Here is a 22448-nt window from a genome sequence, read left to right as displayed (position 1 = left end):
GGGGCCTATGCAGATTGTGGGCGTGGTCAAATGAATGGAGTAGAATGTCATGCAGCTCTAACCGGCAGACAGCTAAAGGATATTTTCACACGGTAAGGTCTGTTTTCATTTCTGTATTACCTCACAAATACAAGTGAAACACATATCAAGAATGTGATTGACAGCATAAGTTATCATTTCCTGTAAGATTTCACAGTGAGGTTTTGAAGGCTAGTCTGTTTTAAAAAACTTTAACTTAGTCTTGCCGGAGAGAATTTGACATCTTCAGTAGCTCAACGAATAGTAATGATTAATACTGATACAATAACTGTAAATATGTCATAATTACAGACAGTTCAATGACTGTTATCAGCTTCAGGCTTTTGAATTTGTATGGTCTTCTTTACTTTTATGAAAGTGCGTGTGTTTCAAAACCTCGCTGCCTGCTGCTTAGAAAGCTCAGAAGGATTTGAGACAGCCAGTATTGATTTCATCTTTTCTTGCGTCTAATTTAAGGACGTTGTCTAATCGCACCCTGGTTTGCACACTCTGCAGAGCCTATATAGCTGTATGATGGTGCAGACGCGGATAATCCAACATCTATTTTTATGCGAAAAATACATAAAGAGGTCAGGCTTGTCTAACTGACGTCAGTGAGATATCACTCAGTCACCAGTCGTCCGTTATTTTTTCATTGGTGGTCAGCGTGACATCATTAAATACCGGAGAGGAATACCGGGAGACCTCAGAGGTTTTGATTTAGCGATGAGGATTTCCTGTCGGATGCGGCAAACCGGCATCATAATCTGCAGATATTGTAACTGGTGAGCTTTAATGAAATTGTTCGTGATCTGTCGAAGGGTATATACTATAGGTATATAGGCTAGGTAGGTATATATTGGGATGTGTGTATTTTAGAACCGTTTTTTTTTCTCTGTTAAACGGAAAATAGACCAAACAAGCAAATAACGTTAGCCTAAATGCAACTTGACACTTTTTAAACGCATGTGTGTTTATGTGTGTAAATCGAAACTGCTATGTATAATATGCTGAACATAAAGTCTTTGTTAGTGTTTCTCGAGCTGTGTTTCTTTCTGCAGTGCCGCCCAAACGAAACGCTCAAATGTTCAAGGGCTTCTCTTAACGCGATACAGTTTATTTTCAAATAGCCTACGTCTGTGCTACTGCATGCTGTGCAACGCTCTTGTCCACATGATTGTAGAATATTGCTGTACGATATTTATCTGTACTGCTTGTGTTTTTATGAATATCGTGGACACTGACTGATTGCAGCAAAAGCTCTCTGCATAAGTAGGCTATAATATCCAACAAGCTGAAGTGCTGCTGTTCTTCATATCAGCACGACTGAAATGCCGTGGGAGACTGAGCGTTTGATATTACTTAACAGTTAATTAAAAACTAATCAATTTCAAATACTTCATATTTAAAACACAAATTGGCCAATTAATTTGTATATTTCAGATTTCTTTCAGAATTTAGGCATAATTTAATTTTCGTTTATTCCCATTTAAATGTTATTTTCCCCATCTTAAAATGAGGGGGCCACTATATATATATATATACAGTGGGGAGAACAAGTATTTGATACACTGCCGATTTTGCAGGTTTTCCCACTTACAAATTAGCCTATGTAGAAGTCTGTAATTTTTATCATAGGTACTCTTCAACTGTGAGTGACGGAATCTAAAACACAAATCCAGAAAATCACATTGTATGATTAATTCATTTGCATTTTATTACATGACATAAGTATTTGATACATCAGAAAAGCAGACCTTAATATTTGGTACAGAAACCTTTGTTTGCAATTACAGAGTTCATACGTTTCCTGTAGTTCTTGACCAGATTTGCACACACTGCAGCAGGGATTTTGGCCCACTCTCTACAGATCCTTCAGGTTTCGGGGCTGTCGCTGGACAATACGGACTTTCAGCTCCCTCCAAAGATTTTCTATTGGGTTCAGGTCTGGAGACTGGCTAGGCCACTCCAGGACCTTGACCCAGCCACGACCCATCTTTAATGCTCTTACTGAGGGAAGGAGGTTGTTGGCCAAGATCTCGCGATACATGGCCCCATCCATCCTCCCCTCAATACGGTGCAGTCGTCCTGTCCCCTTTGCAGAAAAGCATCCCCAAAGAATGATGTTTCCACCTCCATGCTTCACGGTTGGGATGATGTTCTTGGGGTTGTACTCATCCTTCTTCCTCCAAACACGGCGAGTGGAGTTTAAACCGAAAAACGCTCTATTTTTGTCTCATCAGACCACATGACCATCTCCCATTCCTCCTCGGGATCATCCAGATGGTCATTGGCAAACTTCAGACGGGCCTGGACATGCGCTGGCTTGAGCAGGGGGACCTTGCTTGCGCTGCAGGATTTTAATCCTTGACGGTGTAGTGTGTTACAAATGGTTTTCTTTGAGACTATGTGGTCCCAGCTCTCTTCAGGTCATTGACCAGGTCCTGCCGTGTAGTTCTGGGCTGATCCCTCACCTTCTTCATGATCATTGATGCCCCACGAGGTGAGATCTTGCATGGAGCCCCAGACCGAGGGAGATTGACCGTCATCTTGAACTTCTTCCATTTTCTAATGATTGCGCCAACTGTTGTTGCCTTCCCACCAAGCTGCTTGCCTATTGTCCTGTAGCCCACCCCAGCCTTATACAGGTCTACAATTTCATCTGATGTCCTTACACAGCTCTCTGGTCTTGGCCATTGTGGAGAGGTCGGAGTCTGTTTGATTGAGTGTATGGACAGGTGTCTTTTATACAGGTAACAGGTTCAAACAGGTGCAGTTAATACAGGTAATGAGTGGAGAACAGGATGGCTTCTTAAAGAGAAACTAACAGGTCTGTGAGAGCCGGAATTCTTACTGGTTGGTAGGTGATCAAATACTTATGTCATGCAATAAAATGCAAATGAATTACTTAAAAATCATACAATGTGATTTTCTGGATTTTTGTTTTAGATTTTTGTTTTAGACTTTTGTTTTAGATTTTTGTTTTTGTTTTAGCTTTCACTCACAGTTGAAGAGTACCTATGATAAAAATTACAGACTTCTACATGCTTTGTAAGTGGGAAAACCTGCAAAATCAGCAGTGTATCAAATACTTGTTCTCCCCACTGTATATATAATTAATTGGCCAATTTGTGTTTTAAATGTAAAGTAGCCTATTTGATACAACCGATGCTCGTTAACCGATAAAATTATGTTTAACTAGAATTAAATTCGAATGGATAAGTGTCTGTGACCCATTAAAAATACCTAAATTTGTTTTGTTCTGTTTTATGCAAATAGCAGCATAAACAACAGAACATTAGGATTCACACACTTAAAATACTAATCTCACTTAAATAGGCCTACAGATTAACAAAAATAAAGAAAAAACTGTGCGACAAGTTGCCTATCCGCAGAGTTTCCATACATTTTTGTGTCGCACGCACTCCACTAACTTCACGGAAAGGAAACCGAAATGGCAGAAAGCGGCATCCTGTTTGTTTTCTTTATTTCACAAAAGCACAATGTTTTTTTTTTATTGTGAGTGTAAAAAAAAAAAAAAAAGACCGTGATGTGTGACCACAAATGACAGAGCATTTTAAGTTGTTTCCGCTGTTATAATGAGAAAACATTATTTGGCATTGTGCAGATTTGTGTCGTAGAAGTCTCACTACTTTAGTTACTTAAATGTGAAGCCTCAGGTGCTGCTTCATTCGCTGTCTCCTCATGGAAAGGTGAAGTAGGCACAGATGTAGATTGTACTTTTTCTACTTCTCGCTCATTTTTCCGTGATTTCTTGAAAAAGCGCAATAATGAACTTTGTGCACCCACCAAGTGTCACCGCATGCTAATCAACTCTCACGCACAAAGAAAATGACAGCATAGGGTATGCACAACACATTAATCAAACCAATAAGTTTGAAAACAGCGGCTGTTGCATTTTACCGCACTGCATCGGTCAATCTATCAGAGTAACAAACCTGAATGCATTTTTATTTCTTTATTGGTTACCTTGTTTATTTTCACCTTTGTTTTGTAGAGAGCTTGGGGTGGTTCTGGAAGGACTCTATCTGTAAATTAAAGCCATGGGGAAGGATTACTATAAGACCCTTGGCATACCTGCAGGCTCTAATGAGGATGAAATCAAAAAAGCCTACAGGAGGATGGCCCTAAAGTTTCATCCAGACAAAAACAAGGATCCTAATGCTGAAGAGAAGTTTAAGGAGATAGCAGAGGCTTATGAAGTTCTGAGTGACCCAAAGAAGAGAGTGATCTATGACCAGTACGGCGAGGATGGTGAGTATGTTTGGTTCCATATACAAAATAACTACAGCCAAACATCTCAGTACCTTATCAGATTCTATGACTCATTATTGGGGCATTATCAGTTTTCTGAAAACAATAGTTATCTTTTATTTACAATTTGATAACCATTATATAGGCAGCTTTAAGTTGAAAGTTTCACACTTTTTACCCAGGTTATGAAACCCTGCTTTGGAGCATGATTAGAACCACTTTTGCTGTGTTCATCATACAATCACTGACACTGCAAATAAGAACGTAAACCCAGGGTTTAGGAATTAACAGTGTGAAACGTTGGATTATAAATACCTAGGATTTATTGTTAACCTCAGGTTAGTGTGAATCGTGAAACATGATAATTTAGGATTCAGTTTTTGCAGGGGTTAGAATGACCGAGTTTTTGCAGGGAAAAGCAATGTCCTTCGGATGAGACGTTAAACCGAGGTCCTGACTCTCTGTGGTCAAAAAAAAAAAAAAGAATTCCCTGGATGTCCTTCGAAAAATAGAAGGGGTGTAACCCTGGCATCCTGGCCAAATTTGCCCATTGGCCTCTGTCCATCATGGCCTCCTAATCATCCCCATACTGATTGGCTTCATCACTCGCTCCTCTCCACCAAGTTGGTGTGTGGTGGGCGTTCTGGCGCAATATGGCTGCCGTTGCGTCATCCACACGGATGCTGCACATTGGTGGTGGTTAAGGAGATCCACCCCTCCCTATATAAGCACTATATAAAAATGTAACAAATTATTATTAAGTGCAATTTAAAATTCGTTTAGGTGTAAAACGAAGTTCGAAATACTTTAGCAGCAGTATGCTGTTATCGAACATCTGACGCTGCCCACATTGCAGAGAGCGACGGTTAGATGAATATGTAAATATATGCTGTGCGCTTTCCTCTCAATAAAATACACAACAACAAAATTGAGAAAACAGCAAGCATTTTAATAAAGCATTTGAAAAATATTTGGTTATAGCAACGTGGTTATGTTTGCACAAGCTCCTCTACAGCACTCCAGTGAACTCACGTCACATTTATTTATATATCACTTTATACACTAGATAGCATAAAATCAATCAGCATTTCTGTATTAAACATGAAAAACAGTGTCAGTGTCTCGTTTCATCAGAAGTACAACTGCATTTTTCTACTATAAAGCAGCTCTCCAGTGTGTTCATGTTTTCACTCAAGGACTTCTGACCTCGACTGACTGCACAGGAAAAAAAATTACCAGTGTGAAAAGTTCCTAATTATTGGTCTAAAATAGTGCATTGTACTCCAACATATCTTTTCTAAGAAAACATTACAGATGCTACAACAAGACTTCATGGACCCAGGCACAGTTCTGTGTTTATGCCAGATCGGACAAACCTTAAAAGGATCTTGTCGTGGCTCACGTGGATAGACCACTGTTCTTTATACACTGTCAGTGCAACTCTACCACCTCTGCTTTTTCCCAACAATCAAAATAACTCCTTCACACTACAGGATGATGCAGAAAAGTACTCTAACTAATGCAAGGACTATGAACATGGCACTGTTCCAAAATAATAAAAATGTCTGTGGAAACAAAGAAGGATTTCAAATGTTCCCACTTATGCCAACTCCAGGCTAGATGCCAAACCTAGCATCGTTGCACTGAGTAGTACACCTTTGCCAATTCCTCCTTCACTGAAGTTACTCCTGAATTTTGCAAGGACTCCCTTTATGTTTTTAGAGTCTTTGCATAAATTCTTTCTGTGCACCGTGGCGTGGTTCCATATTGCTTGTAAAAAGAGCCAGTGGGTTCCCTCAAAAGGCTGTGGCTGCAGCAGAGAGCTTATTTGCCTCTATTAACACATTGAAAAATTATGTTTTTAAATCTGTATTTTAAGATATGAATCTGTTATTCCCAAATGACTCACTTTAATAACCATCCCCTCATTAACTGTGGCCTGAGGAGTTTGTTGAAATTGCAAAGAATGAAATGGAAACATGTTTTATAAGATGTCCGCATTAAGTATAGAGTTGAGGATGTGAAGTTGCAAGATGAGTCAGCTTGTGTCCTGGTAGTTAGGAGTGCATTTGTTACAAGCCATCAATCATCCACCATAACACATGGATGTTAATGTTTTTTTTTAACAGAACTGAACAGTCAAAAAAGTTTATTATTGTTTGATCGTAATTGACCTGCTCTTTTTATACTTCTGTTTTTGTGCAGAGGACAGAGGACAGTAAAACTCATAACACAGTTCAGACACCTGAGCTTAGAGAACACATATTCACCGTGCTATGGCCTTCCACTCATACAGGATCATTAGTTCCCCGGGATTTGTGCTACTTGTTCTTTTCAGCCCATTTGAGAGGGGGTGGAGAAAAGAGAGAAAGAAAGACTTGGAAGGTCTTCTGTTGAGCTTTACACCTTAAAATGGTGATGTGTAAACAGCTGCAGGCTAAATCAAATTCTATTCCATGCTACGTCATGGAGTAGGCTAGTACTTGATAATTGTCCAGCAGGACCATACAATTAACTCAGTTATTTTCCTTTTTTCATTAAACAAATAGAAATTTCTTATGAGTTTTTTTTTTGTGTGTGGCTATTTCACTTTTTGGCCATTTCAAATAATTGCCATGCAAATAAATAGACTGTCCTCTCTTAGTAATGTCAAGGGAATGAGTCAAAGAATCATTTTGGAATTGGCATCACTGAAAGCTAGAGAGTTTCTTAACCTTGAAACGGTCACAGAAGATGCTTACCTGTGGAATTGGGCAGAACTTAAAATACCTGGAAGTAAATGCAGAAAACCCTAATACATTGTCCCCCCTGTGTATTTCCTTTCAGGTTTGAAAACAGGTGGCACAGGCTCATCTAGTGGACAAGGGACTACATATCACTACACCTTCCATGGTGATCCACATGCCACCTTTGCTTCTTTCTTTGGAGGCTCCAACCCCTTTGATATATTCTTTGGCTCTGGACGCCAGCGAGGAACCACTAATGGCTTTGCAGACCATGGTGACCATGACAAGGACATTGAAATGGATGGAGATGATGATCCTTTCAGTTCCTTCAGCCACTTTGGCTTCAATGGTATCAACGGTTTTCATCATGGTGGAGGTCGAAGACATCGTAATGAGCCCCTTCATGGCGGCCGGAGGAAAGTACAGGACCCTCCGGTAGTACATGAGCTTAGAGTGTCTCTAGAAGAGATCTTCCACGGATGTACCAAGCGAATGCGAATCACTCGCAGACGACTGAACCCAGATGGAAGGACAATGAGGACAGAGGACAAAATCCTTAACATTGTCATCAAGAGAGGCTGGAAGGAAGGGACCAAGATCACCTTCCCCAAAGAGGGTGATGAGACACCTGAGAACATTCCTGCTGATATTGCATTTGTGCTCAAGGACAAAGGGCACCCACTCTTCAAAAGAGATGGCTCCAATATCATTTACACAGCCAAGATTGGTCTTAAGGAGGTATGTGCTCTTAAATCTTCACTGTTTTGACAATCAGTTTTCAGTCAATTTGGTTTCCACCATGTATTTACCCACAATATATTGCAGTGTTTCCCAACCCTGTTACTGGAGGAAAACCAACAGTACACATTTTGGATGTCTTCCTTATTTTACCTATTCATTTCAGGTCTTGGAGTCTCTTCTAATGAGCTGATGAGTTGAATCAGATGTGTTTGATTAGGAATTGTTCGAAAATGTGTAGTGTTGGTGTGCCTCAAGGAGCAGGGTTGGAAAACACTAGCTATGTTTCCTTTCAAAGTTATGAATTTAACTTAACAAAATATCATTGGTGCAAAATATCTGTAATAAAAATGGAAGTTGCTTCTATCAGGGAAGCCACTGTGGCTCTTTTTTTCCTACATCATAAATTACTTTTATCTCGGAGCCACAGACGAAACATGCTGTCATGTCATCATGCATTTGGATACCTGGTGTTTGAGAGTGCAAACATGAGAGACACTTCTGGGAGGTCATTATACCAAATGATTCTGGTGACAGTCTTTGGCTCAGGCATTTCAGATCACACCAATATTTGGGATGCTGTACAATGAAATTGGTCCGCTGGTTAGACCAGTTATCCAGTCACATTCACTGTTGACTTTTTTTGTTGCGCATAGAGGGATTTATTCGGTAATGGGTTTGCACTGTAGTTTATGAGCATGTCTTCTCATTGGATAAAAAATGATCCGCCTCAATTGAGTGCACATGTATTTTATGCGCATTCTTAGAACTTATACGCATCTTGGCATTTCCATCCAGCGTTTTTTTATGCGATATTCCAAAATGCGCATAAAATAGGTGGATTGAAAGCTACTTATATATTGGTTATTGGACAGAATTTCCATATTGTGCATCCCTAATTGACAGTCTGTTTTTTTTAACCTGTGGGCTTTTTCCCACTATTCCTTGACATTCCCTTACTGGCCGTCAAAGCAGACTGGGTTGTTTTATCAGTTGGCTTCTGTAGCCCAAGAATAGACAGACCCAGACTTAGATTAGACAGGTTTATGACAGTCTCCACAATGGACCACCCTTTGGCCCTCATTAACATGGACTTAAAGGGTAAATTAATGGGCTTCATTTGGTATCAAACCCCACTCCAAAATAAGTGCTGACCTTGTTAACCTGCACAGCTGCTAAATTTGGCTGCATTATTTTCCCAACGCAAACCATTGGTAGGTAATTTTCCTGCAATGTCTGTGACTAGGGCTGCACAATATTGTTTCAGCATCAACATGTGTGCATCTGCGATAGATAGATAGATAGATAGATAGATAGATAGATAGATAGATAGATAGATAGATAGATAGATAGATAGATAGATAGATAGATAGATAGATAGATAGATAGATAGATAGATAGATGTTACATAAGTAGGAAACATAGTTGATCCGTGATTCATACGGACCAGGCCCCACATTTCAGAACCCATGTGAATCGCGGATTAATAGCATAGTTTAACCATCATAGAGTGAAAGTTTATTATTTGCATGTTTTTTTAAGTCCCGTCAGTTTAAACATTCAAACGAGTTTAAAGCATTCAAGCACAAGAAGACGCAAAAGAAGACTCAACTTGGGCGCTGTTTTCTGTGTGCTCACACAGAGCCGCCCAGACAGCACGCGAACACTGAATTCAGTTCTCTTTCTCATATTTTAGTGCTTGAACAGACACATACATGCAAAATTGTCAAAATGCCCATCTCTGCAAGTATCCTCGTAAACACACTTGTCTTAAGTGAAAGTAAACAATTGAGAAAACAGATGCGTATCATTAGGCTATATTGAATCCGTGCATTAGGTCTTAAATTGACAGCAGCCTAATATACCTGCTGCCGTCTATATCATTAATGTTGTAAAAAAACAACAACAACAACAACCTTGCATCACAATAAGTGGTAACTAAACTAAACATTTGGTAACTAAACAGAATTTCATTAAGTTTATTGACAACATTTTACAATGTTTACATTTTCACATCTAAGCTTGTGATTTGATCGGAATCTTGATTCAATATCGATTCATTTGGATAAATATTTGGTACAGTAGCTACATTTTAATTTCTCAAATATCTCAAAGCAGTAAACATACAGGGAGCCCTGTCTATTGGTATTATTATTAAAGGTTAAAATTAACAACTCAAATTAATATAATGCGGTTTTTATAATAATAACTTTATAATATTTTTAATGATATGACTAAAAATATTATAAATCGATCTGTCACATCACATCACAATTTTGTAATGAAATTTCATAATAAAATTGACAGAATTTGAAAGCTGAGACTTTGTTTTTAAAGTAACCTGCTCTGTCATGTCTGTCGATGTCAGTAACTGCGTTTCCATTACAGATTTGCGCAAAACTTTTGCAATATTTTCCAAACTATTGCGAAATGATGGCATTTCTCCCTCCTATGCTTCATTGTCTTGATAAATTGTGGCATTTCTTTGTTTAGAATCCAGTATTCCCGAATTTAACCCATTCAAATTCCATTACCCTTCAAATTGTGCAAATTGAAATTGCAATTGAAAATTGCTGTTGTGGCATTTTGTGTTGCATTACCATGAAAAGAGAATACATAAATAAATTAAATGAAATGAAATGAAAAAAATATGCCCAATGGAAACACGTCAATTTCGTAAAAACTCCCATATATCGCAAAAAAGTTTTTACTCTCACATGAGGTGGTTTTTCAGGCAATTCGAAAAAGGAATATTTTGCAAAACTGCAATGGAAACAGTTTTTGCTCATTTACATGGCACCTGACGTAAATGGCGCGGTATGTTTGGACAGAAGACGAGACAGAGTTCTTCATTAAACTCATAAAACTCATAAAAGACAAAAGTATTACGGGAATACTGGATTCTAAACAACAAAGAAATGCCACAATTTATCAAGACCTTAAAGCAGATAGGAGGGAGAAACACCTCATATTTGCCGCTCCCAAGTATAAGGGTCTTTCCTTGCCATTAATGCCTGGATAACATGCCTACGTCTCCTTCCATTAAAAACAATGGCTAGTGCGGTGGCTGGGATATATATAAACCTACCAACATCCATCGCCATGATTTTTGGAATGACGTTTTAGTCGCATAACATCGGTTAATGGAAACACCATCATTTCGCAATAGTTTTGGAAGGCAGCTAGTGTCAGTTGCGTGAGTCTCTGAATGCGTGAGAGTTGGCAGCCCTGCATTCTAGAAGTATTCATTCTTTCCCAATTTATTGAAGTCATCTGGTGAAATTGTTTTCATATTGCAATATATAAAACAGAAAAACAAAATATCGCAATGTCAGTTTTTTCCCAATATAGTGCAGCCTACCATATATCTGTTACCTTCCATTTCATTATGAAACATATTACTATTATTGTATAACATTATAATGTGTATATGGGTAAATGTACCTGAGTGTGCCCAGTGTTGATCTACCATAGCTATAGGACTCGATAGAACAAAATCATGCTTGGTGACTGTAGAGTCTCTCCATGGCTCAAAGTCATTGCTGATTTACTCTCTCCCACTTCAGTGTGAGAGCACAGGAATGTCATGGTGCAGTGTCATACGCCAAAGCAGAGTCCTTACTTTGAAAAAGCGAGTTGAACTCGCCTTGAAGAGTTGAACCGCACATATAAAATTGCCATGTGACTGAGCCAAGCATGGTTTTTCGGGTTGCACATGGAACATTTAATTTTCACGCCTGGAACCAGAAAAGTATTGCTGATGATAATATAGTTTGTTCACAATAAACAAGCAGATAAAAAACAATCATAACTGGAATTGAACAGTTAGATTTTTGTGACTTGTATTTCTGTTGTATCGTGGCATACTGTTTGTGTTTTCATCATAAAAATTCAGTAGTTTATGACAGCTCATAGAGTCACTGATGCAGCGCTAGCCTGAGGGGATCCAGTAAGAACCTCAGAAAATTCTGCCCCAAGTAATTAAATGCTGGAACATTATGCTTTTTTAATCAGAGGAATAATTTAAATATTCTATTGACGTTGCCTAGATGTAATGCGATTTTCATGGGCTGACCCACTGAGGATAATAACCACAGTAACTGCATATATTTATTAGTCTAGTGACCTAGAAAACCACAGTCAGTTAATACTTATAGTGACATCCGCAGAAATAGCCTTAATGTCAGTCTTGAGTGACCGTGAAGTGTTTCAGAGCACTACTGTCATTAACGGTAAAGATATTTTCTTGTCTTTCTGTTAACTTAACTTTTGACAACTTTTACCTTAGCAGCTCAGCCAAGGCAGTCAGCTGTCAGCTGTTTCAAACAATAATGTGTCCGTTAGATTTCCAGCTCTACAGCGTAGGTTCCTTTGCCTAAAACTGCATTTTGGCTATTATGTCAACCACAGATTTGAATATCTGAAAAGATTTACAATGTCTGTCTTAAATGAGTACCGTACTATTTTCTGATATGTTTTCAGAGCACTGATTTACTTTTAAAGGTCTTGCTCATTAGATGCCCAGAATGAAACTTGATAAGTGCCAGACAGTGAACATCCCAAACCGTTTTGCCATCTGGAACCATCTCATGCAAACTGATGGCAACTCGCCACACAAATTTTCATCTGCCCGTTTATTGTAGATGCATTCACGGGACAGATTTTGCATGGATATAGACTGTTCTCATAGGCACATTGTCTTCATTTTTAAAATGTTCATTTAGAGATGCTCTTAGTGGAACCCCAAGGCACTGCTTTTTTTAATTAGAGCTCTGAGCTTCTTTAATTGCCTGCTGGTAAAGACCATGGGTTTGTACAAGAGCAAGACAGCTATAAGGTCCTTGTCTGCTGGTAATTTCCATACCCAATTCACCTAGTAATTATTACTCATCAACAGTACTAAAGAGGCCAGTTAGCAGCGATGCATGCTGAGGAAACGCAAGGCCACGTGATGATATCTGTATGATGACGCTGGATTACTCAAGACAGCTCTAAATGTGATCTTGCATCAAGTTAATTTGTTAATGTGAGCATTGTGTCTTGAAGGTGCATTCAGTAGTTCTTTACTCTGATACTAGTGAGTTTTAGAGAGTGTTCAATGCGATAATTAATTCCCTTTTACCCGTCCAACAAAAATAGAAGCAATTTGGGCATCACTACTAGGATTTTATCACTCATCAACTCGTTCCACCTTGTGTATGCCATATCAATGTTTAAGCTCGTTTTTTTGTCTTTGTCTGTCTTTTGGCTTCAGAGCTTTCTGCTTCTTCAGCCATACATGAACTGATTCTCTCCTTGCCGCTACTGATAATAAAGCTCGATAGTAAGTGTCTACATAGAACATTGTCTAATTGTTTTTCTTCGCATCATCAAGCATCACTACGCTACTAGCGTATCTACAGATGTGGAAGCCAATGAGCGTGAGGATTCTCTGATGCTTAGTAAAACTGCAGGTCATGTCATTTCAACATAGCGAAATACATTTAGGGGGCGACATGCACGATACATAATTAAAACACTTTTTACAGAAAACTTTTATAAGTACAGTCTACAAATTGCCAAACTACTGAACGCACCTTTACAGCGTGCGGGACCTGTATGTCTGTGCACAATACAGTTGTCAGTCATTTGGAGGTCTAAATAAATACAGTTCTGTTCATAAACATTTAGGGTATTAGAAAGAGAGTGCCCACTAAATTGTCAAGTCAAGTCAAGTCAAATATATTTATATAGCGCTTTTCACAATATAGATTGTATCAAAGCTGCTTCACAGTATCAATCAAAACAACTTAACAGTGTTTGTTTATTACTGGAAAAGACATCCAAGTTTGGTAGAGCTGATCAGTGGTATGATGGGTATATATAATTTGAATATCCCCAACTGAGCAAGCCAAAGGCAACAACTGACAAAACTGTCAGGGCTTGCAATCGAATTTTGAGAATAGTTGCATTTGACTAACTTTTTGCCTGTGTCATTGTTGACATACTTATGGACATGCTTAGTGGGTTTGCTAATGTAGATGTAGCCTATATTTTTCACTAGTGGTAATGTTCTGCAAACTTCGTACTGGTGCAAATGTCCAGATCAGTGACGAACCTCTTTGCCACACCGAGCTGTAGACCATAAAATAACTTGTTTCATTTTCAATCTCCTTTAACAAGACTATGTTTGGGAAACATCATCATTAGCCAGAGTCGAGGAGATGCCTGGCACCTTGTCATGTTCAACTGTTTTGTGAGAGTATCAGCTACTCCCTTCTTTCCTTGAATCCCCCGTCTCCCATCCCCCCAGCCCACACCACTGCTGTTTGTAGGAAGGAGCTGATGTCATTGCGAACACATTTTCTCATCCCTTGAGGCAGCTGCTAAGCAGAGCTGTCTGGCAATGTTTGTGCTTGGTATTCACAGAAAGTTCATGAAATGTTCTTCCAGCATAAGCTCACATGCAATAACCGCAGGCTTTTCACTGCATACATTTAAGCTTTAATCTTTAAAGTCTCGACTTTATCCATCTCGTTTTTAATATCCTGATATTTAACAGTGAGGAACTTCAGCTCTGTTGGAAGATGAAAATGAACTAAATCTGACATAAATGTATAAATACAGAAGGATCTTGTTCATATAATCCTATCAATTACATTTGTAAACTGTCTTAGCAGCTATATATACACTCACCGGCCACTTTATTAGGTACACCTGTCCAACTGCTCGTTAACACTTAATTTCTAAGCAGCCAATCACATGGCGGCAACTCAGTGCATTTAGGCATGTAGACATGGTCAAGACAATCTCCTGCAGTTCAAACCGAGCATCAGTATGGGGAAGAAAGGTGATTTGAGTGACTTTGAACGTGGCATGATTGTTGGTGCCAGAAGGGCTGGTCTGAGTATTTCAGAAACTGCTAATCTACTGGGATTTTCACGCACAACCATCTCTAGGGTTTACAGAGAATGGTCCGAAAAAGAAAAAACATCCAGTGAGCGGCAGTTCTGTGGGCGGAAATGCCTTGTTGATGCCAGAGGTCAGAGGAGAATGGCCAGACTGGTTCGAGCTGATAGAAGGGCAACAGTGACTCAAATAACCACCCGTTACAACCAAGGTGGGCAGAAGAGCATCTCTGAACGCACAGTACGTCGAACTTTGAGGCAGATGGGCTACAACAGCAGAAGACCCCACCGGGTACCACTCATCTCCACTACAAATAGGAAAAAGAGGCTACAATTTGCAAGAGCTCACCAAAATTGGACAGTTGAAGACTGGAAAAATGTTGCCTGGTCTGATGAGTCTCGATTTCTGTTGAGACATTCAGATGGTAGAGTCAGAATTTGGCGTAAACAGAATGAGAACATGGATCCATCATGCCTTGTTACCACTGAGCAGGCTGGTGGTGGTGGTGTAATGGTGTGGGGGATGTTTTCTTGGCACACTTTAGGCCCCTTAGTGCCAATTGGGCATCGTTTAAATGCCACGGCCTACCTGAGCATTGTTTCTGACCATGTCCATCCCTTTATGGCCACCATGTACCCATCCTCTGATGGCTACTTCCAGCAGGATAATGCACCATGGCACAAAGCTCGAATCATTTCAAATTGGTTTTCTTGAACATGACAATGAGTTCACTGTACTAAAATGGCCTCCACAGTCACCAGATCTCAATCCAATAGAGCATCTTTGGGATGTGGTGGAACGGGAGATTCGCATCATGGATGTGCAGCCGACAAATCTGCGGCAACTGTGTGATGCTTTCATGTCAATATGGACCAAACTCCCTGAGGAATGCTTCCAGCACCTTGTTGAATCTATGCCACGAAGAATTGAGGCAGTTCTGAAGGCAAAAGGGGGTCCAACCCGTTACTAGCATGGGGTACCTAATAAAGTGGCCGGTGAGTGTATATGTTTTTTTTTTTTTTTTACTAAAATCTGTATATCTATGCTTTTATCCGATGGTCCAGTGAGGTTCTTAAAGCTACAGCCCCTCCATAATGGAAAGCGTGGAAAATCTGTTTACATTCTCACACTGCAGGATTATATGAACCAGTGAAATCATAAATTCTTTAATTATTTTAGGCAATAACTTTCCGAAAGAGCTCAGAGTATGCCACTAGCATCTCACTAACATAATGAATGCAATGCATTCAAGTACCATGAAATGCCAGCAACACAAAACTATTCTCAACATACAAATCATGTCACAAAATATTCTGTATCTAAGATTGCTTCCACTTCCATTTGATTTACTTTTAAAACATTTTTTTTTACATTTATTCATTCAACAGATACTTTTATCCAAAGCAATGTACAAATGAGGACATTATTGTGATATTATGGTTTGTGTGTACCCTGATAAAAATTATCCTGTGGTGAAGTAAATGCTACAAAAAACAAACAAATGTAATTTCTACATTAAGTGAGTTCAGGCAAGAATTTAAAGAAACAAAGTAAATTCTATAGTAGTACTCAATTCAAGTTTGTAGAAATCAAAGTGTAAATATCAACGTTATAAAATTAAGTAAAACCTACTCAACTTTCTGATATTGGTGTTCCCATCATGCACTGGGGCATGCCATGCACAATTAATAATGTCACTTTTTTAGCTGCTTTCCAGCTGTATTTACACTGTTTTATCGTTGTTAAGGTTAGTAACTTTCTGTTTTGTGACATCTGGAGTTCATTTTCTACTTAAATTGATATTCATACTCAAATGATCCATCGAATGTTACCATTGTTGTGTACCAAGTATTGAGGTTCGGATGGGTACTACTACCACAGCGCTGTGTAGATGACCAACACAAACAAGATGATGAAGAGAAAAGTCAGTCTTTAATTAATCCAAAGCTGAACAGAATGACAATCCAATCAACAACCATGACAACAAACGAACTCAGGGAAAAGGTGCAAACTGAAAACTAAGTCCAACCAGTGTGTGTGACAACTACATTATTTATATTGCACTGTTTTTACTCAATAAAGTGAAGTCTCAGCTATATACATTATTAAATGCAGTGTAAAGTTTAATTGTGTTTTAAGAAATATTATTGTGTTAGTGAACTCGATTAAAATAAGTTCAGAGTACTCATAACTATTGTTTTTATAAACTTAAATGAATTGAGGCAATCGGTTTCCTCAAATGAAATGAGTTAGCTTAACTTGTTGGGTTTTACAGTGTGTGTAGATATTGCGTAGTAATTTAATCTAATTTCATGTTTCTAAGTAAATCGTACAATTTTAAATCATGGCTTAATTCAGTGTGATATTGTTTGAGTAAAATGTACAGACAGAGAGTGAGCAACTTAAAATTATTGTATTGCACGATAAACTTAAAATGATTAAGTGGAAATTACTCAACAAACTCTAACTGGCCCAGTTAAATGTACTTATCCTCTTTGTTTATTTTCCATAACTTAGTTAAGTAGATTTAACACTAAATGTGAAATTAAATTAAAAAAATCTGCATTCATTAAGTAAATTTTACTTATCGTTTTTTTTAAATAGTTTTGTTTGGAAAATTCTTCCTCTTTAACAATTTGAAAGTGTTCCATCTGTGCCTATGGACCTATGGAATCCTGCTTCAGTCTCTTTTTTATCCATAGCAACTTCTGATTTGGGAATCACAATTTATGTCCTCAGCTGATTTTTCAGTTGCTTCATTAGCTGTGTGAAATGAGAGCAGTGGCCAGAATTAGCTTTCTGTGCACTCAGCTACCACATCTGCAGCATCACACACACACACACACGCACACTTGCCCACTTTGACACAATCCAAGTCAGAAACTTTACAACTACTGCAAAAAGTTTTTGATCAAATGTGAATGAAGTTATTGTGTAGATAATTGTTGATCAAATACATGTATTTTGAAAAAGTAAATGAAAACAATTAATGACCATTTTATCTCATTTATTTGTTTTCATTTTAACTCTAATTGAATAATCAGAAGAACAAATTTATAAAAAAAAATTATAGTGACAGTAAATACATTTATAATGTTCCAAAATAAATATTTTTCAAATATATATATATATATATGTTAAATTTGTAAAACTTAAAATGTTGGGTGCATATTTTTTTATGGATAAAGTTCTGGCAACCACAGCTGCCGGTTTTTACTGTAAATTTCAGATTTCTTTTTACAGTGCACTATATATACACTATATGTATATAAACCATATCCATACTGTACATGTGCTCTCTGTGCCTGTAACATCATAGAGGCATCTTACACTAGGTCTCTATGTCGCCATGTAGAGTTTGTGCTTGAGTGTTGAAATACCATCAGCGTCTCTTGTCCGCACTGACTTCACTTTGCTTTTTTGCTTTTTGATAGGCTTTGTGTGGCTGCACAGTGAACATTCCCACCATTGAAAACCGAGCCATCACATTGCCCTGCAACGATATCATCAAACCAGGCACAATCAAGAGACTGCGTGGAGAAGGCCTACCTTTCCCAAAAAATCCATCCCAACGCGGCGATTTGATAGTGGAGTTCCAGGTGCGCTTCCCAGACAGAATACCACCCCAGTCCAGAGAGATCATCAAACAGCACCTACCACAGTCCTAGAGGAAGTTCAGTGGATTCCCTTCATGCTTACGTTTTTCAAACACACGTTTTCCTTAGAAATACAGACACTGAATCAAAGAGGGACAAATATGTCGCAAGGACCAGAGGCTCATTTGATATTTTGTTACAGTTTTAATTAACTTATTATAAATTTCACTGAACGTGGAACGCCCACGACTTTTTTTTTTAATAATCTTTTATTATTTCCCCTTAACAGTTTTTATTCTCTGTGTCAACATGTTGAAGGCAAACAGTTATAAAGGAAAACAAAATGACAGAATTTTTGGATGGAAGGTTCATATTTTTATGGAGATGAGGACAATCCAAAAACAACCGGTTATTCTGAAATTGAATCTGTGTTATTTTGTAGCAGATGAAACTCTTTTCCATTGTAATAATCGATAAGCTTGTTTTGATGTTGACTATGTAAGACAACTTAAGTGTTGGAGACTTCTGGATTTTTGAGCACCAGCAGAGCCATTTGGTAACGATTTGATATATTTCCACTCTCTCACCCATCTCTACAGGTGCTTTCTGCTAGTTTTTGAAGTACCAGGTCCTGGCATTTCTGGTAAACATTTAGTGATGTGATCAAGGGATTTTTTAGGTCACAGAAATTCTGAGTGCCTTACTGAGGCAAACCAGCTGTTTTATTTTTATTAGCATAGACATAAGGGTATTATTGAAACAAATACTGTAATCAGATTATTTTGTCATTTCAGTACCCAAAAATAATGTATTGCAGTAACATCATTAAAGGGATAGTTTACGCCAAAATGATAAATCGGTGATGTAGTCATTGTCATGGTGCTCATAACGTCATTGTTTCTGTGGAACACACGAGTTAGCTAGCAGAATGTCCAGGCTGTTTTTCTAGATGATGGTGACTGTGGCTGTCAGGCTATCTCTTACACCTTCCAAGTTGTATAGCTTTGTGTCATAACTGAAACAGACCAAAACTTAAGCCGCTATTACACCGCTATGTGCTGCTGTGTGCCTCGCCTCTAGCGGTCTGTAAATAAAGAAATTGTGTGTTGTGGAATCACCAGCTCTGATTGTAAAAGAATGACTAGGAATGAGATGAGAGTTTTTTTCTGGGGTTTTTTTAAAGGTGCAAAAGAGAAAAAAAGACAAGAACAACAAACCGAAAAAATAACAAAAAAATATAATCATCATAGGCAATATCTTATATATCATATGTGTATTCAGTCATATTCGTCAATCCAAGTTATATTGTACAATTATTTGGCACATCACACATATCGTACAAAACAAAAATCTTTGACCTTGGTCAAATGTCCTTAACATTTTATGATTTGGTCTGACAATTCTTTTATTTATTTTTTATTCAATTTCCTTATTGTTTTATTAACTGAGAGCAGGAAAGTTTCAGTGAAAAACATAAATTCTGGTCTGTTCCTTATGTCAGGATGTTTCCTTTTAGAATTTGACTGTCAAAACTCACTTTCATTGTATAGAAAAGAACAGCTGGGTCATTCTGCTAAATAACTCATTTTGTGTCCCATGGAAAAAAAAATATTTGGGCAAGATAATTGTTAAATAATCATTGAAGCAAATAGCTATTAAAAATGCTCATTTGTTTATTTTAATATACACACCACCTCGTACACTAGAAGAAACACAAGCATCCTCCAAAGTGCAGCATGATAGTCTAGTCTCAGTATATTAAGATGAAAATATAATTTTCACTGAATGAAAAACTGTTACCTAATGTTGATTAGTGTTTGAAGATTGGTCAGTGTGAAACTGAGAACTGTGATGTCAAAAGTTTTTCTTTTTTGAAATACAGATCTTCATTGTTCAGTAACCACAGCTACAATTATTGCAAACTTTTTTAATGGAAGTTATTAGGGATTGATTTGTTTTCGAACAGCTTTTTACTACAACGGTTTCAGTATTTTACACTTTTAAATGTGAAATAAACTGCAATAGTTGTCTGTATTTTAGTTTAGATTTATAGCACAGAGCCTCCTTTCAATGGATTTGTGATGTACCATCTTTCTACAGTAACAACAGCATTTGAGTAACAGTATTTTGGATATAAGCAACAATTTTCATTTTTCCAGGGATCCATCTTGGATATCTCTTATACAGCCATTACTCTGTCATTTAGTTATTACTGTATTTGGTGTTACATTGAAAGTATGGAAGAACACAACCTTTTTAAAGACTGGTGTAAAATAGTTTAATTATGTAGACTACTCACAGGACTTTTGGACATCCAGTCACTGTTTTGAATTGGAATGTCAGATTTGAAATGTCTCGTTTATGACTTCTGTCCTCATGTATAAATCCTGCTCCCTGTGTCCATTGGGAGGATAAATCAATATGTTAATTTCCTGTGATTCAGAGAGAATCATACCTGTAAGGGTGTGTGTGTGTGTGTGTGCCATGCTGTTGAACTCTTTCATTTTCAATAGCTGCAGTTTACATATTTGGTGCTTTATGAATGATTTACAAGAACAAGTAATAAACCAAACATACTGACAGAAAAGGAAAATAATAATGATCACTGTCTCTGACTGAATGAATTGTAGACAGACTGACAGCTTTCCAAGTGACATGACGATGTTGGGCACACAAGGGAAACAAATCTCAATACAAAATCAGAATGTTGACAACAAATCAACATGTTAACGTATTTATAGTTCCTATAGTTTATACAGATGGAGTTATACTGTAACAACTAGCAAAGGTTTCAACTCCACAGATCAATGCTGGACTACAGTTTTGAATTTCTTGTATTTAAAATAAATGTTATAAAAGTATCATATTTGGGGCAAAACGTTTGCTTTGATCTATTTTAAATACATTATGTAAAGTCTAAGTGACATGAATAGAGAATGCTTTCATTATGTGGATATGGCTCATGCCACATCCCTTGACTCAGAAATGAATGATCCTCATCCCTCTGAAATTACCCAGTGAATCAGACCATTCTCAGTCACCAAGAATATTGGACTCAATCAACTTCCTTTGTCACACAAAAAGCATTATTTCACAAGTTAATTAACTAAAGGTGTTAATTCAATTATTTCTTCATAAAGTCGAAGTATGAACCAAAGTCCCGTTGATGTGTACTGCTGACAAAGTACAAAATCTCTCTGTGATCATTAAGCATAACTAAACATTTGATGGTGCATGTCTCGATGGGTCTGATTATCTGTGTCACAGACATGAGCTCTGTTAACTGCACTGCATTCCTCTAATGGATCTGCCACTGTATGAGCTGAGAAATTAGCACTGATGTTCCACTCAGTTTTCTATGGAGTTCATACAGTGCATGTAAATGAGCTGGCCCCCCTAAGACATTTTGGGATTATGTAAGCCTGTATAAACTACAAGCACAATAGAATTCAACAGTTCCTGTCCACTATTTCAGTGGCCTGAATACTTTTTAAAGCTTTTTTCTCAATTGGTTTTTCTTGGGGAGTTGAAAAAAAAAAAAGTCTTTGTTAAAGAGTTACCAAACCAATAATGTGAATCACAGCATTGCCCCTTTTTTCAGTAAAATATTGTTTTTATCTCGCATTTGATGACTTCTTCTTTGGTAGACTCTCTTGATGCGTTTATACTAATCACAGCATTATGAAATTTGATTTGAAGCAACAGTATTTGAAAATTGACCCTTTTCACATTTCCGAGTTTCTCAGAAGCGGAAGTCGTCATAGTTGGGTAAACTTCTATAGCGGTGAATGAGATACGACATTGAATATATTTTGTGTGTTCCCGTTTGCTCAAATAGCAAAAGAAAAACGCTGTAATAGTGTTTTCACAACTTTAAAAAAAAAAAAATGGAGAGAGATTGATAACAGATGTCAATCAATCACCTGCAGGTGATGCGTGGGAAAAAAGACCAAACGGTAGGTCAGGTCAAATATCAAAAAAAAAGAAAAAAGAAAAAAGGACCTCCCGCACACTATCAATAGGCCTACTTGCAAATGAGTAGGCTATCAAAATTTTATTAGCAACGTTTCGGTCTTGTAATTTGTAACCAATTAAGCTCAATGAGACTGAATACATAATTAACACCACATCATTATATTATCAATTTTGAATAGTTATGTTTGTAACTGTTTATGATGATGTGGTGTTAAATTAATTATGTATTCAG

General features: G+C 37.7%; 1 protein-coding gene across 3 annotated transcripts; it reads left to right on the top strand.

Annotated features, from left to right (window-relative positions):
• dnajb5 (DnaJ heat shock protein family (Hsp40) member B5) lies at positions 1–18463 on the top strand. Of its 3 annotated transcripts, none has more exons than XM_056270100.1 (4): positions 1–92; positions 4037–4293; positions 7120–7757; positions 18080–18463. In XM_056270100.1, exons 2-4 carry the CDS (start codon positions 4083–4085, stop codon positions 18311–18313), a joined length of 1083 nt encoding a protein of 360 aa, XP_056126075.1. In that variant the 5' UTR covers positions 1–92; positions 4037–4082; the 3' UTR covers positions 18314–18463. The 3 variants fall into 3 exon arrangements, with proteins under 3 accessions (XP_056126075.1, XP_056126074.1, XP_056126073.1); XM_056270099.1 differs by having other exon boundaries at positions 22–97; XM_056270098.1 differs by lacking the exon at positions 1–92 and adding an exon at positions 571–803.
• Positions 18464–22448: the final 3985 nt, after the last annotated feature.

The sequence above is a fragment of the Rhinichthys klamathensis genome, unplaced genomic scaffold, assembly GCF_029890125.1.
Source record: "Rhinichthys klamathensis goyatoka isolate OS25496 unplaced genomic scaffold, OSU_Roscu_1.1 h1tg000296l_1, whole genome shotgun sequence".
Lineage (NCBI taxonomy): Eukaryota > Metazoa > Chordata > Actinopteri > Cypriniformes > Leuciscidae > Rhinichthys > Rhinichthys klamathensis.
Note: the sequence above shows the minus strand (reverse complement) of the source record. Positions and strands in the feature narration are given on the sequence as shown.

Bases quoted from the DNA above. Each gene is read 5' to 3' on its own strand.
- dnajb5 (XM_056270100.1), top strand. From the start codon at position 4,083: ATGGGGAAGGATTACTATAAGACCCTTGGCATACCTGCAGGCTCTAAT. The intron at 4,294-7,119 runs GTGAGTATGTTT...ATTTCCTTTCAG, and splicing joins TGACCAGTACGGCGAGGATG to GTTTGAAAACAGGTGGCACA. The intron at 7,758-18,079 runs GTATGTGCTCTT...GCTTTTTGATAG, and splicing joins CCAAGATTGGTCTTAAGGAG to GCTTTGTGTGGCTGCACAGT.